Here is a 16,825-nt window from a genome sequence, read left to right as displayed (position 1 = left end):
TATTAACTCTGGCTGTTATAACTAGTGCTTTTTTTGTGTCCTGTCAAAGAGATCTTATCCTTCGTTCATGAAGATTCTCTCCTATGTCTTCTTCTAGAAGATGTAAAATTTCAGCTTTTGTATTTAGGTCTATGATTCATCTAGAATTAATTGCATTTTTCTGACCATGAAAACTGTATTTCTCTATTTAGATTTTCTTTAATTTCTCTCTGCAATAATTTGTAGTTTTCAGTGTGTACAGGTCTTACACATCTTTTATTGCATTTCTTTCTAGGCATTTTATGTCTTTATGGTATTCTAGGTGATATCTTTATTCATCACCAGTAAATTGAAATACAATAGATTTGACCTTGATATTCCTTTTTATACACATAACCAAATATATTTAGTTTATATGTATCTGATCGTTCTAATATCTTATGCCTTTGTGCAACCAATTTTGCTAGTAGTACCTTTTACCTTAGTTATTTTGTGATTTTTTACTATGAGCTCACATTTAATTGGACTTTATCTGTGGGGATTCTTTGAGGCCAAGGTTGAATGTGGATTTCTCTAGGTTTCTTGATTGCTTCTCCCAGGTACCTGGGAGCATACCAGCCCAGGATTATTTAAAAGTAAATTTTCAGTTTCTGTGTAAAATAAGTAGTACACTTGGGGTATGGATTCAGATCATAAACTTGCATAAGGGATAACTTTTGATAATAAAATCTTAGCCCCAAGGTTAAAAGTTGCAAGATTCCCTGTTTTCTGTCCCTCCTTTCCATCTCATTCTCCATGCCCTCTTAAGCCCCAAACCTCTGAGCCTTTCCTCACCTTGTATCTTTCTCCTTGAATACCTAGTGATATGCTGAAGGTGAGCCCATGCCAGCCCTCCAGATGGATGTCTGGGAAATACGGATTACCTTTTCTAAAAACCACTTACTTCCGCCTTTTCTGCACCTAGCCCTGGGCTTGGAAGTAAAAATACAGGTGTGCAAAATGCACGTGGACTGTCTTCATGACACTCAGTTTGGGAGGAGGAAATAGTGACTTAATACTTATTAAGCCCTTGTCTTGTGTCAGCCACCATCCTGATGCTTTCATATATGTCACCTAATCCCAGGGATTACCTGGCAGAGCAGGCTTTTCATCAGTATTTGTGGATGAGGAAATCCAGGCCACAGGGGCTGCAGGTGACAAATGCGACATTAGGATTTGAGCCCGTGTGGGATTCTTCCTTTAAAGAGGAGGCAGGGTGACTGCCACTGCATCCTGGTGATCTGTCGTCACCTCACTCTCTCCTAGAGGCTGTGCACCCCCGTGTACTGCAAGTACAAGTTCTTTAAGACTCCAGTTCACAAGACGGAGGGGAAGCCCCATGGAGTACACATCTACTTCCAGGACATCAATGTCATCTTTCTTGGGCCAATGCAGCCCAGTGACCTGAGGGAATACCTGGAGGGGCCCCCCATGGTTGTGGAGGTTCACGACAGGGACCGCAAGTTAGAAGAGTATTCCCGGAAGCCCACCCTGTTTGGGGATGACCCCTTGGATTCACACCTCAACCTCCAGGCCCTCATCTCTCCGGAAGAGACAGAGAACAACCCCTTTGAATCCCAAAACAAGATATGGGACCCTTATGGGGTTGCCAAGGTCAGTTTTGCTGACCTTCTCCTTGGCCACAAGTACTTGAACTTGGTTGTCCCCATCCACAGGTGTGAGCCCAAGCCCACACACCATGGCCGGGATGGCAGGAGCAGGAAGGTTGTGGGGTTTCGGTTCCCCCCAGGTGGCTTTCAGCACAGCTCAGTGCCCATGGGCAACTACCTTGAAGCCAACTCCCAGCTCAAGCTGCGGGTGGACATTGCAGTGCCACTGCGGGCCAGCGCCGAAGCCCCTGACCCTGAACTTACAGGCACCCTGTTTGGCCGCATCATTTTCGTGTTTGACTCCAGAAAGATCTCCCTCCTCTCCAGCCTGCTGCAGGACATCTCCATGATCAATGCCAAGGCCCTTGATCTGGACGCCTACTCTGCTGGGAACATCCAGCAGATTCTGTCTGCCTTTAAGATGCACATGAGGATCCAGGAAAGGCAGGACCTGGATGTGCTCACTGGCTTCCACCTGCTGGATGGGAAGATCCATCTTCTCATTCTGGAAGGTTTGGCTGACCAAGGTTTAAAGCGGCTGTGGGACAGCCATCAAAGCCGGTGAGTGCGTGGTTTTGTGTTTCATGTAAAAGTCATCATGTCCGGATGCTGAGTGAGTGGGGAAATCTTTTGAAGCCAGGATCAGGTTCAGTATGTTCATCTGTGAGAAGGATATGCTGATTCAGCTCCTCTTGGGGTTTATTGTAAAGCACTTTACAGGGCTCTGTACTTGGCCTTGATCACAGAAGCAGTTGCTTGCCTTTGGATGAAGAGAAGACTTTAGGGGCATCTGGAAGAGAGGGTGGTTGAGGAAAATGGGTCTGCCTTCACACTTCTGAGGGGCCTACTTGGCTAACAGGGAGAAGAATGTTCTATATGGCCATAAGATGGACACTACAGGGAAATAGATTTCAACTCACCCCAAGGAAGGCCTTTCTGATTATTTTGGGGCTGGGAAAGCTGCCTCAGGTGCAGAGGGTTTCCCTTCCCTGATGGCCTCCAGGAGCACCTGATGACTGCTCAGTGGGGATATTGGAGAGGCAATTCAAGTGTCTGATTCGGGGCTAGAGCAGGTGGCCCCTTATGGTCCTTCCATTCTTTAGTTTTGGTTTCCTGACAATTCTCTTTTCCTTTCATTATTTGCATGTATCCTAGTTCGGGTTAAAAGGACCTCCCTGTTTAAGTCTGGGAACACCCTCTCTCTGTCTTTGGAGTTCAGATGCCCCAGGACCCAGATGATGACAATAGCAGGTAGTCCTGAGGTTGAGTACATCCACCCAGGAGGGAAGAGCGGCCCTGCGGGGACCTGTCTTGATGTGCTAGTGGGCCAAGAGGCACTGTGGAGAAGCTGGCAATATGTCTAGTTACCTGCCCAAGAGAACTGAAAACATAAGTCCACGCAAAAACTTGTACAGGAATGTTCACAGCATCATTATTTATAATAGTCACAAAGTGGAAACAAGCCAAATGTGCTGCAACCAATGAACAAGATGTGATATATCCATACACATGAATAATGTTCAGCCATGAAAAAGGAACGAAGTACTGATCCACGTACTTCAACATGGATGAAGCTTGAAAACGTACCAAGTAAAAGAAGCTGGGCATAAAAGGCCACATGTTGAATGATTCTGTTTATGCGAAATGTCTAGAATAGTCAAATCCACAGAGACAGAAGATTAGTGGTTCCCAAGGTCTCAGGCGAAGCATGAGGGAGAAGTGGGGAGTGACCGATAATGGGTACAGTTTCTTTTTGGGGTGATGAAAATTTTCTAGAATTAATGTTTGCGATCGCACAACATTGTTAATATACTCAAAACCATTGAATTGTTACAATTAAAAAGGGCAGACTTACAGTGTGTGGTGAAGAATCTGGCCTTGCCTAAAAGGTCTGGCCTTTGCCCTTCCTTGGCTTCTGGGAGGTGACATATGTCATACCGTATATAAGTGCCTTTGTTTAGGATGGGGGCTGACTGCACTAGATCTTAGAATGGGACCAGCCTCACCTGATAATCATAGGATACAGGTTGACCATGCCAGATAGACCAACAGTGTGAGTTAGGATTGGGGCTTTGGTCTTGCAGTGTTGGTTGGTCTAGAGACTGAGATTGCCATGTGGGCAATCAAGCAGTAAATTGGTCATGTCCCTGTAATGGAGCCCAAATAAGACTCTACACACTAGGGCTTGGGGGAACTTCTCTCTGCATATTGTCCCATCAGTGTCATAAGGGTGATACATCCTGACTCCATGAGGAAAGAGCAATGGAATCTTGGTGTTTGGAACCATCCTGTACCCTGCCCTATGTCTCTTCCTCTGGCTGATTTTAATCTGTATCCTTTCCCTGTAATAAGCTGTGTGAGTATAACAGCTTTCAATACGTTGAATAATCGGTGAGCCTGGGGGTGGTATTAGGAACCCCCTGAACTTCAGTTGGTATCAGAAATCAGGGCAGTTTCAGGGACTATGACTTCAAATTTTGTAGTTTGGCTAAGTCGGGGGGTATGGTATGATCTTGTATCTCAATGAACAGTTTTTTCCCAGTAGGAGAAATGATATAAAGTATGTTCATGGACCCCAGTTAAATTAAACTACAAATAAAAAATTACTAACCAAGAAAAAATTTTACATGCTTGGAAATTAGCAAATACTTCCAAGTAACCCATGAGTCAAAAGAGAAATTGTAATATAATTTAGACATTGTTGAATTGAACACTAATGAAAAGAGTATAATATCTAAATTTGTGGGGTAATGTTAAAGTGTTCTTTAGAGGAAACTTTATAGACTTAAATACTTACATTAGAAAAGAAGAAAGTCTGAAAATGATTGATAGATGTTGCAGAGATTGAAATAAGCATTGTAAACTATGTCAGTAAACTTAAATATGTACAAGAAATTCCAAATATATAAAAATGTTTTCAGAGGAGATAGTTTAGAGGTTTCTGGATATAAAAGTTAATGTAAAAATCTATTGAATGTCTGAATACTATCTACATACAAAAGTCATTTTTAAAAAAGTTAATACTTTTAAGTATCATAAAAATATGAAATTTGCATGAATAAATTCAACATAAAGGAGTGGAAGACCTCTATCACGAATACTGTGGAACTTTTAGAAACATTAAAGAAAACCTAAATAAGTGAAGAGACATACCATGTTCATGGATTTGAACACGTAATAATGTAGAGGTGTCAGTTATCCCCAAATTGGATATATAGATTCAATGCAATATCAATTTAAAAATGCCACTTTTTCAAAAGTATGGAACTTGAAAATCTGATTTATGAATTTACATCAGCCTGCAAAAAATACATTCTTGAATAAGAACAAGATGGGAGAACTTGCTCTACTAGATATCGGGACTCATGATAAAACCACAGTGATTAAGATCACGTATTGGTTCAGGGATAGACAAGCAGATGTATGGGATGTAATAGAAAATCCAAAAAGAGACCTACATGTAAGTGGTAACTTGACATATGACATATGCAGATTGAAAAATCAGTGGGAATGAATTTTAAATGCATTAAAAGCGTGAATTTACATAACGCAATATCACTTTACACCCACTAGTCTGGCTAGAATAAAAATGTCGGATTATAGCAAGTGTTGACAAGGATGTGGAGAAATCAGAATTGTTATTCACTGCTGGTAAGAATTAGGTGAATTAGATGGTGTAGTCACTTTGGAAAATAGTCTGGCAGTTCCTCAAAAGAGTTACTATTTGACCTAGCAGCCCCACTCCGAGGTAAATGCCCAAGGTAAATGAGACTATATATCCACGCTAAACAGTATATAACTTTATAACAAGATTATAATAGCCACTAGGGGGGCACCTGGGTGGCTTAGTTGGTTAAACATCTGACTCTTGCTCAGATCATAATCTCATGGTTCATGAGTAAAAACGATTGAAGTATACACATTAAACGAATGAATTGTATGGACTGTGAATTAAATCTCAATTGAAAAATACCTCTGGGGGGCGCCTGGGTGGCTCAGTTGGGTTAAGTGACCAACTCTTGGTTTCGGCTCAGGCCATGATCTCACAGTTTGTGAGTTCAAACCCCGTGTTGGGCTTTGCGCAGACAGTGTAGAGCCTGCTTGGGATTCTCTCTGCCCTTCCTCTGCTCGTGTTCTCTCTCTTTCTCAAAATAAATAAACGTTATAAATAAAAAAGAAAAGTACCTCTAGTGGGCAAAAAAAAACTGAGGAAAGGAGAAAATTTTTTCAAAAAATGGTGTTGGGATAATTGTTTATCCAGAAGAAAAAAGGAAAATAATTTCCTACATCAAACCATTCACACATATCAATTCCAGCTGGATTAAAAATCTGTGTACATTTTCAACTTGCTAAAAAAAATTTTAATGGTTATTTTTGAGAGAGAGAGAGTGCACGAGTAGGGGAGGGGCAGAGAGAGAGGGAGACACAGAATCCGAAGCAGGCTCCAGGCTCCTTGCCGTCAGTACAGAGCTTGACGTGGGGCTCGAACTCACAAACCGTGAGATCATGACCTGAGCCGAAGTCGGATGCTCAACCGACTGAGCCACCCAGGCGCCCCTCAACTTTTTATTTTGAGATACTTATGGATTCACAGGAAGTTTAAAGAATGTCACAGAGATCTCACAGACCCTTTCCCCACAGTGGTTACATCTTACCTAAGTACAGTACAATATCTAAACCAGGACGCTGACACCAATACAATGTGTGTGTTGTCTGTGCCAGTTGGTCAAATACAAATTTGTATGACCACTACGCTAATGAAGTTCCACCCTCTTTCTCTGTCCTGTTTTCCATCTCCTTAATTTTTTCATCTGTGTATAATCTTGCATATTAATGGAATCATACAGTATATGACCTTAGGAGATTGGGTTTTCTCCACTCAGTATAGATTGTGACAGGTCCATGCGAGCTTTTGTGTATGTCAATAGCTCATTCGTCTTTGTTGCTGATTAGTATTTCATGAAATGGATGTACCACAGTTGAACCATCCATTTATTGAGAGACCTTTTGGTTATTCCCAGTTTTTGACTTTTACATATGAAGCTGCCGTGAACAATGACGTACAGGTTTTTACGTGGACATAAGTCTTTTTTTCTTTTTTTCTTTTAATTTTTTTAACGTTTATTTATTTTTGAGACAGAGAGAGACAGAGCATGAACGGGGGAGGGGCAGAGAGAGAGGGAGACACAGAATCTGAAACAGGCTCCAGGCTCTGAGCTGTCAGCACAGAGCCCGACGCGGGGCTCGAACCCACGGACCGCGAGATCATGACCTGAGCCGAAGTCGGCCGCTTAACCGACTGAGCCACCCAGGCGCCCCAAGTCTTCTTTTCTTTTTAATTGAATTATAACTGACTTACAATATTATATTCCAGGTGTACAGGACAGTGATTTGATGTTTGTGTGCACTGCAAAATGATCACCATGGTAGATCGGATTACCGTCCGTAACTGTACAAAGTTATTAAATATTATAGACTCTATTCCCTGTGCTGCACATTACATCCCTGTGACTTATTTATTTTATAACTAGAAGTTTGTACCTCTTAATGTTTATTTATTTTTGAGAGAGAGACAGAGAGACAGAGCATGAGCAGAGAAGGGACAGAGAAAGAGAGAGGGAGGTATAGAATCTGAAGTAGGATCGTCAGCACAGAGCCTGACACGGGGCTCGAACTCACGAGCTGTGAGACCATGACCTGAGCCAAAGGCGGATGCTCAACCGACTGAGCCACCCAGGCGCCCCTCTGCTTGTGTGTTTTTAAACAAGCAAAAAGAGAAAGAAAGGGAAAAGAAAAGGAAAAGGCTCTTGCCAAAGGGCAAAACCGCGGAGCATTCTGGGGGCCTGCAGAGCGGTGCTGGTAAAGCCCCGCCCTGCGGGCTCCTTGCAGAAACACCAAAGCAGAACACGGGAAATGCAAGGTGCTCTACAACTCCGCGCTACTGTTTCGCCACCGCCTGTACGCAGACCTGGAGACCGTCCTGTACCAAGTGCACCTCTTCAAGCCGCTGTCGCAGCTCATGAAGCACTCGGTGCTCTATGTCCGCAACACCGTTCCAGAGAAGACCTTCCAGGCCCTGACCAGGTGTGTCAGGCTGCCACAGAGATGAAGGTCCCCTCCCTCGGGGCGGGTGCCGGGGCCTCGTGGGGGGGCCCCTCCAGGGGCAGTTGTTGATACTCTTCATGCCCAAAGGAGTCGAACCAGGAGTGGAGCACAGTTCCGAGGGACCCCGAGCTTCTGTCATGCCCCCCCACCAATGGGGTTTTGGAATCGCACTGGGGAAGGGAGGGCGGTTGACTTGAACACGGGTTACATGAAGCTCTCTGCTGCTCTTGGGGAATAATAGCCTAGAACAGCGTGAGCAGTGAGTGGGGGGGGGGATAAAACCCCTTTTCCCAGTGAGTGATGAGGACCAGAACCAGATCCACCAGGCCTGAAGCAGTTGTCTCTAGCAACTGGATGTTTGCTTTTGTTGGCTTCTTCCCCAGTGGCCTGTCCAGAAAGCCACCGTCAGAAAGGCATCCTCCAAAGATCTAGATCTTAAACAGGGCATGCCTTAATCTGTGCTCAACCCTGGGAAGCTGTGTGCTCCTCCAGCCGGGTTGAGCACGGCTCGTGCTCCAGGAGGACCTCCTCCCTTCACGTAGGGAACAGCCACTGCCCGGTAGCAGTGGGGCCCAATGAGGCACACCCAGTTTGGAAGCAGAGACGGAGAAAGCATAGTGCGGTGGGGCTCCTGGGACCCTGGCCAGCCTGTGCCGGGCTTCGTGGGGGCAGCGAAGGACCGTGGCTGGTTCTTTCGGGAGGTCAGGAAAGGCTGACCTTGAACGTCAGTGAGCGGGCATTCATCAGGTGGACAAGTCCTCTCACTGCCGTCTGGGGCAGGGGTACCGACTGTCTTTTTATACCTTTAAAAGCAGCAACAGCCGTGGCCGAGACGTGGCGCCCAGCTGATTGAACATATTAATGAAGGAGAGGGCAGAGGCAAGAGAGAAAGGAAGGGAGAGAGCCCGGACGCGGAGAAAGAGGACTTAGTCCTATTATTTCCCCCTTCTCCACGCGCGGGTCTGCCTGAGGGGCTAGGCAGGGTAGCCCTGAAGCAGTAGGCCGAAGCTGCAACTCAGGAAGGGTCGTGTGTGCAGTGGGCCTCAGGCTCATGGTGGGGAGGTGCTGGGACATGGGGGTGTCCAGAGCCTTGGCAGTCAGTCAGAGGAGGCTGGACCCTGCCCTGTCCTGCCCTGCTGGTGACAGGAAGTAGCTGGGGTGGGGGGGTGTTAGGGAAAGGGCAGAAAACCGCTATTTGTGAAGTGCTGGCTGCATCCTGGGCAGCTGCCCTCATCGTGGCTTTATTCCCATCTGCAAGGTCCCATGGTGGCCAGAGAACTCAGCGGGTGAGAGGCAGAGCCCGCCATCCTCAGGCATGCTCCCTCGCAGTGGACCTTGGGAGTGTCAGAGACAGTGAGCAGCAAGTAACAGCTGCTATGTGTATGTTGTAGAACATCAGCGTCAGCCAAGTGCCCAAGGTGCACCGGCCCCCCCGGGAGAGGGCAGCGAGGAGGAGTCTCAGGGCAGGGGACGTGGGGGGAGGCGTGGGTGGTGGCCGCTCAGTCCTGAGCTTTGCGGAGACACGAGGCTGTGTGTGTACTGCCTTCCTCCTGCGGCAGGAGCTCTGAGATCCACACCCCTGACCAGCTAGCTGGTTGGGGCTATACCCTGATGGGGCGCAGGTTGGTGACAGGCGTGGAATAAGGCCACGGTAGCAGAAAAATAATCAGAGTGGACTGTGGAAAGCCCTTAACTTCTGGGGGCTGGGAGGAGAGCGGAAAGGGGGCATTGCGTTTTGTGGGCTCGTCCGAGTGGAGTCTAAACTCTGCGTGTATGAGGTCTGTGATCTGGGACCAGCTGGCCAACCTCTGAGCTCCCTTTGGTGTTGTGAAATGGGGCCGCTTTCGCCCATCTTGAAAGGTTAGACGAGGCTGTGTTGCGGGGTGGGGGGGCCCTCTGCGTTTCAGGATCTACTGCATCTGCTATCACAGCAGCAAACTCAGGGAGGTGATCACAGGAGACCTGCTGCCATCCTCCGCCATGGTCAAAGACTTGAGCCAAGAGCTGGGGCTGCCCATTTCGCAAGGCCTCACAGATGGAAAGCCGTTGGTCTTGCCAACTCCTCCCACCCCCAATCTCGCGGACTTCCGAGGTCAGAAATCCGACCTCGCTTATGAGATCCAAGCCCACCAGGAGAAGTATCTGCAGTGGCGGAACGCCATGGTGCTAAAGAACAGAGGCCAGGAGCGCAGCCTGATCCAGGTGGGCACTCTCTCCTCCCCGGGTCAGGGGTCCCAGGCCTTCGCCCCACCTGGGCTGTCCAGTCACCACGGGGATACAGGGCAGAGGACCAGTTCCTGTACCTACTCTCCTGGGATCCCAGGCAGGTTGCATAAGAGGTGCCGGGTTGGGGGCTGAACCAGGTCAGAAGCGTTCACTCCCAGCTGTCAGGTACCCATCGTTCCTGAAAGTGAAAAGGAACGCTCTTAGGTGTTGTCACCTTTACCTTGGCCCCGGAGTTCACCTTGAAGGCTGGGCACTAAGGAAAATCTCCCTCCCTCCACAGCCACCAAGAAGGCTTAAAACACTGACATCCAAGGTGTGACTTGAACTTGTCCGCCCATGGTCTGTGTGAAGCACCTCCCTCCCCCCAATCTCCAGGGAGAGAAAAGTTCAGAAAGAAGTTTGTGAGCTTTGCAAGTGGATATTGTTTATGAAAACCAGCAAAGAGGTTGTTTTCCCATTTGTGTTGAGGTTTTTGGTTTTTTCAAAAGAACCAGTTCTTGGATTCATCAATCTGCTTTTTCTCTGGTCTGTTTTCTAATTAATGTCAGCTTTTATCTTTTATCATCTTTTAAAACTTTTTCTCTTCTTTCTAGATTCTTTAAATTTTATTATTGAAGTATAATTGGCATATCGTTAGTAAGTGTAGTCACCATCTGTCACCAAAAAACATTATTACAGTATTATTGACCATATTCCCCATGTCGTAATTTGAATCTCTGTGGCTTATTTATTTTATAATTGGACATTTGTACCTCTTAATCCCTTTTATCTATTTCACCCATCCCTCCACTCACATCCCCTCTGGAAACTACCAGTTTGTTTTCTGTTTTTAAGAGTCTATTTGTTTTTTGTTTGTTTGTTCATTTGCTTTATTTTTAGACTCTACATATAAGAGAAATCATATGGTATTCGTCTTTCTCTGACTTACTGTACTTAGCATTATATTCTCTAACCCCATCCGTGTTATTGCAAATGGCAAGATCTCATTCTTTTTTTATGGCTGAGTAATATCCCATCGTACATATATACCACATCTCCTTATCCATTAATCAGTTGATGGACACTTGGGCTGTTTCCCCATCTTGGCTATTGTAAATACTGCTGCAGTCAACATAGATGTGCATGTATCTTTTCAAATTAGTGTTTTCATTTTCTTTGAGTAAATACCCAGTAGTGGAATTACTGGATCATATGGTAGTCGTATTTTTAATTTTCTGAGGCACCTCCATACTGTTTTCCACAGTTGCTGCACCTTTCTAGCTTCTTGAGTTGACTATTTCATTCATTTTTATTCTTCCTTATTTAATAAGAAAGGCTACACATTTTCCTCTGTACACATCCTTGGCCACATTCTGTAAAGTGTTACATGTATTGTATGTTGCGATTGTTATTTGCCTGAAATGTCTTAGAAATTTCAGAACAAGACCTAGATACAGTCCTAGAAAAAAGTCAAACCACTGAGACTATGAGCAGTCTTCTCTGACCCCCTTATTCTACCTTCTCAATGCACTTACACAGGTACACACTTGTGCACACATGCATTCAAGTACACAAATGTATCACATTCATTTATGGGTTAACACTGTTTTGTTAATGGCATTTAACACAGGGCCTTGAAGATTTTATAAAAATATGCCTGTACAGAATTTTGTAATATGTTTGTACAATTAATATCTTCCTATCATCTGTATTTTATTGAAACCACTTGGAAATATTGTTTCTATTATCTTAGTTATTGCTAATTTCAAATGGCCTTAAGTAGCTTATCCATGCTATAATCAATCATTGAAACCCAGCCATAACTTAATTTTTCTATTTTTACTCTAAGATATAATTTACATACCATAAAATTTAATCATTGTAAGTGTATATAAATCAGTAATTTTTAAGCAAATTTGTGGAGTTGTGTACAACACAATCCAGTTTTAGAACATTTCCATCCCCATAAAATTTTTCCCTATTGCATTTGAAGTCAATCCCTGTTACCACCTCCAGCCCCAGGTAACCACTGATCTACTTTTTGTCTCTACAGATTTGCCTTTTCTAGACATTTCATGTAAATGGAATCAGACAACACGTGACCTTTTGTGTCTGGCTTCTTTCACTGAGTATAATCTGAGGTTCATCCATGTCTCAGAATGTATCAATAGTTCCTTTTTAAAATTGATGAATAGTATTCCATTGATTGGATGTATCACATTGAAAGTTTTGTTTAATGTGTATTTATTTATTTTGAGAGAGAGACAGAGCGAGCAGGGAGGGGCAGAGAGAGAGAGAGAGACAGAATCCCAAGCAGGCTCTGTGCTGTCAGCGTGAAGTCTGATGCGGGGCTTGAACTCACGAACTGTGAGATCGTGACCTGACCCCAAATCAAGAGTCAGATGCTTAACCAACTGAGCCACCCAGGCACCCATGGGTGTATCACATGTTTACTTATTCATTCCCCACTTGGTGAAATTTGTATTGTTTCTAGTTTGGGACTCTTATGAATATCGCTGGTTTGAATATTTGCATACAGATCATTATGTGAAAATGTATTTTCATTTCTCTCAAGTAGAAACCTAGATAGAGAATTGCTGGGTCATGTGGTAAATTTAACATTTTAAGACATTTTCAAGCAGTTTGACAATGAAGTTGTACCATTTTACATCACAAAAAGCACTCCAAGAGTTGGTTTCTCCACATCCTCGCAAACACTTGTTACTGTCAGTCTTTTTTCATTTATTTATTTATTTATTTATTTATTTATTTATTTATTTATTTAGAGAGCGAGGGCATGAGCTAGAGAGGGGCAGAGAGAGAGAGAGAAAGAGAGAGAGAGAATGCAAAGCAGGCTCCACAGTGCCAGTGTGGAGCCTGATGCCAGGTCAAATTGAATCCATGAACCGTGCGATCATGACCTGAGCTGAAATCAAGAGTCAGACGCTTAACCAACTGAGCCACCCAGATACCCGTTGGATATCTCTTAATGTACTTATTAATGATTTATATATCTCTGGTAACTATTCATATATCTTACATGTTTTAAAATCAGGTTGTTTTCTTGTTGAATTGTAAGAGATCTTTATTTTGGATATAGTTGCTTAATCAGAACTATGATTTGCAAATGTTTTCTCTGTATATGTGGCTTGTCTCTTTCTTAATTGTGGTAGGAAAAACTCTTGACGTGTAAAGGCTTTTAATGTTGATGAATTCCAGTTTATCAGTGTCTTTGTCTTATTGATCATGCTTTTGGTGACATAGCTCAGGGCTCTGCTTAACCCAAGCTCACAAAGATTTTCTCCTGTGCTGCCTTCTAGGGGATTTGGAGTTTTGGCTTACTTTTAGACTTTAAAGCATCTTCACCAATTTTTTGTGTGCATGCATAATGGAAGGTAAAGGTCTAAATTCATCTTTTTTGCATGTGGATATCCAATCGTTTTAGCACCGCTTTTCAAAAAGATGAACTATCCCCGCACCGTCCCTGAGAATCCATTGATGAGAAATGCAAAGGTTTATTTCTAGGCTCTGTTATACTCCATTGACTTAGATGCCTGTCCTTACACGAGCCCCACATTATCTTGATTACTATAGCTTTACAGGCAGTTTTGAAAATGGGTTGTATAAAGTCTTTTAACTTCTTTTTCAAAATTGTTAGACTATTTTGGGTCCTTTGCATTTCTATATAATTTTAGGATCACCTTGCCAATTTATTAAAAAAAAAACAATTTTAGGATCACCTTGCCAATTTATTAAAAAAAAAAAACAACTTGTGGGGATTTTCCTGAGGCTTATATTGAATATGTAGATCAGTTTCGGGGAGAATTGCCATATTGATAGTTTTGAGGCTTGTAATTCATGAACATGGAACGTCTAGACTTCTTTTGGGTCTTCTGTAATATCCTTCAGTAAGCTCTGTAGCTGTCACACACAGGCCTTACACCTGATGAAATCTTTGCTGTTGTGAGCTGAATTCTTTAATTTTTGAATTGTTGCAATAACAGAAATATAGTTGGCTTCTGTATATTGATTTCGTATCCTGAAATCTTTGGAAACTGGATCATGTCATCCCTGGATAAAGATCTCTTTACTTATTCCTTCCCAAGCTGGATACCCTTCCTTCCTGCATTAGTCTATGCAGATTGTCATACAGAACACAACGGTCGGGTGGCTTAAATGTCAGAAAGTGCTTTTCTCACAGTCCTGGGGAGTGGGAAGTCAGGATCAATATGCTGGTAGAGTAGATCTCATTCTGAGGCCTCTTCTCTTGGCTTATAGGTGGCTGCATCTCACTGTGTGCTCTTTTCTTTTTTTCTTTAATGTTTATTTACTTTTGAGAGAGAGAGAGAGACAGAGCATGAGCAGGGCAGGGGCAGAGAGAGAGAGGGAGACACAGAATCCAAAGCAGGCTCCAGGCTCCGAGCTGTCAGCACAGAGCCTGACGCAGGGCTTGAACTCAGGAACCATGAGATCACAACCTGAGCTGAAGTCGGACGCTCAACTGACTGAGCCACCCAGGGGCCCCTCTCTGTGGCTCTTCTTTGGCGTGGGGAGAAAGACAGTGGGCTCCCTGGTTCCTCCTCTCATAAGGACATTAATCCTGTCAGATCAGAGTCCCCCCACTCTTACTCATCTAACCGTAATTACTTCCTTACCCAAATACAGCCACATTGGGGATTAGGGATTCAATGCATGAATGGGGTGTCGGGGGGGGGGTGCTTTCATTCTATAATCCTCCCTTCGCTTCCGTTTGTACCGCCTACAACCTGTAGTATAAAGATCAGTGTCGGGGCGCCTGGGTGGCGCAGTCGGTAAAGCGTCCGACTTCAGCCAGGTCACGATCTCGCGGTCCGTGAGTTCGAGCCCCGCGTCGGGCTCTGGGCTGATGGCTCAGAGCCTGGAGCCTGTTTCCGATTCTGTGTCTCCCTCTCTCTCTGCCCCTCCCCCGTTCATGCTCTGTCTCTCTCTGTCCCAAAAATAAATAAACGTTGAAAAAAAAAAATTAAAAAAAAAAAAAAGATCAGTGTCAAATAGGAGCGGTAAGAGCAGACATGCTTGTTTTCTTCCTGATCTTGGGGAAAGCAATCTTTGACCATGGAGTTGGATATTAACTACAGGTTTGGGGTACGCTTTATGAGGTTGAGGAAGTTTCCTTGTAGTCTTAGTGTGTTGAGAGTTTTCATCATGAATAAATGTTGGATTCTGTCAAATGCCTTCTTCCCCCTGCACATATTGTGGTTCTTGTCTTTTATTCATATGGTGTATGACGTTACTTGATGTTTGGACGTTAAAACATCCTTTCATTCCTGGAATACATCCCACTTGATCATGGTGCATGGCTTTTTATCCATGTGTTTCTGAATTTAGTTTGCTAATATTTTGTATTTTTCTTGTGATAGCTTTGTCTCACCTTGGTACCCATGGAATACTGGCCCTGTAAAATGAGTTGGTGTTTCCTCCCCTTCTATATTCTGGAAACAAGTGAACTGTTGGTATTCATTCTCTCATTGTTTGGTAGAATGAACCAGTGACTCCGTCCAAGCCTGAGCTTTCCTTGGTGGGTAAAAGGCTGATTTGATCTCTTTATTTGTTATAAGTCTATTCAGATATCTCTTTCCTAAGACAGGTTTGATAACTTGTGTCTTTCCAGGAATTTATCCATTAGATGTAAGCCCTCCAGTTTGCTCTCCTATACTTGTTCATAGTACTCTCCTATAATCCTTTTAATTTCTGTAAAGTCAGTAGAATGTCTCCTCTATCACTCCTGATTTTACTAATTTGTACATTTTTCTTTCTTGGTCATTCTAGCTAAAGATTTGCCAATGTTGGTGATCTTTTTGAAGAACCATTTTTGAAAAAACAGGAACAGCAGGAAGACCATTTTTTTTTAATGTTTATTTTTGAGAGAGAGAGCGTGAGCAGGGGAGGAGCAGAGAGAGAGAAGGAGACACAGAATCCAAGCAGGCTCCAGGTTCTGGGCCATCAGCACAGAGCCTGACACAGGGTTTGAACTCACGAACTGTGAGATCATGACTGAGCCGAAGTCAGATGCTTAACCAACTGAGCCACCCAGGCGCCCCTGAAAAAACATTTTTGGAATTTGTTCATTTTCTCTATTTTTCTATTTCATGTTTTTCTACTCTAAACTGTATTATGATTTCTTCCTTCTGCTTATTTGGATTCATTTTGTGATTCTAGTTTTTTTTTTTTTAATTTTTAATGTTTATTTTTGAAAGAGAGAAAGAGCACGAGAGGGGGAAGGGCAGAAAGAGAAGGAGACAGAGGATCCAAAGCAGGCTCCAGGCTCCAAGCTGTTAGCACAGAACATGATGTGGCGCTTGAACCCACAAACTGTGAGATCATGACCTGAGCTGACGTTGGACAGTTAACCGACTGAGCCACCCAGGCGCCCCTGTGACTCTAGTTTCTTAAGGAGTAAAGTCAGGTTTTTGATTTGGATCTTTTTTTATGCATGTGTTTCCAGCTACAAATTTCCCCCTAAACTCTACATTAGATGCATCCCATAAACTTAGTATGTAGTATTTTCATTTCATTCACCAAAAAATATTTTATAATTTCCATTGTGGCTTTTAGAAATTTCGAATTTAATTCCGTTGTGACTAGGAAATGTACTTTGTATGATTTCTATTGAATGAAATTTATTACAATTTGTTTTATGGCCTAGATACATCCTCAGGCTTGAAAGGAATATATACTTTTCTGACATTGGGAGGAATGTTGTATAAATGGCAGGATGATAAGCTGGCAATAGTGTTGTTCAGGTCTTCTGTGTCATTGATTTTCCTTTCTCAGGTTCAATGATTGGATTGAGGTATTGAAGTCTCTATTGATGGTCGAATTGTCTATTTCTCCTGTCAATTCTGTTT

The 16,825-nt window shown here is 43.6% G+C and overlaps 1 protein-coding gene across 1 annotated transcript in view; it reads left to right on the top strand.

Annotated features, from left to right (window-relative positions):
* The window catches only part of CFAP92 (cilia and flagella associated protein 92 (putative)), a 71,317-nt gene that overhangs the window by 37,075 nt on the left and 17,417 nt on the right, over window positions 1-16,825 (top strand). Inside the window, 3 exon segments of the mRNA XM_047095828.1 lie at window positions 1,285-2,200; window positions 7,529-7,712; window positions 9,641-9,935. Coding sequence (XP_046951784.1) covers window positions 1,285-2,200; window positions 7,529-7,712; window positions 9,641-9,935 — 1,395 coding nt within the window.

The sequence above is a fragment of the Lynx rufus genome, unplaced genomic scaffold (assembly GCF_022079265.1).
Source record: "Lynx rufus isolate CCGP_SWC_20201006 ecotype Redwood Valley unplaced genomic scaffold, mLynRuf1.p SCAF_4, whole genome shotgun sequence".
Taxonomy (NCBI): domain Eukaryota; kingdom Metazoa; phylum Chordata; class Mammalia; order Carnivora; family Felidae; genus Lynx; species Lynx rufus.
This window is presented reverse-complemented; position numbering and strand designations above follow the sequence as displayed.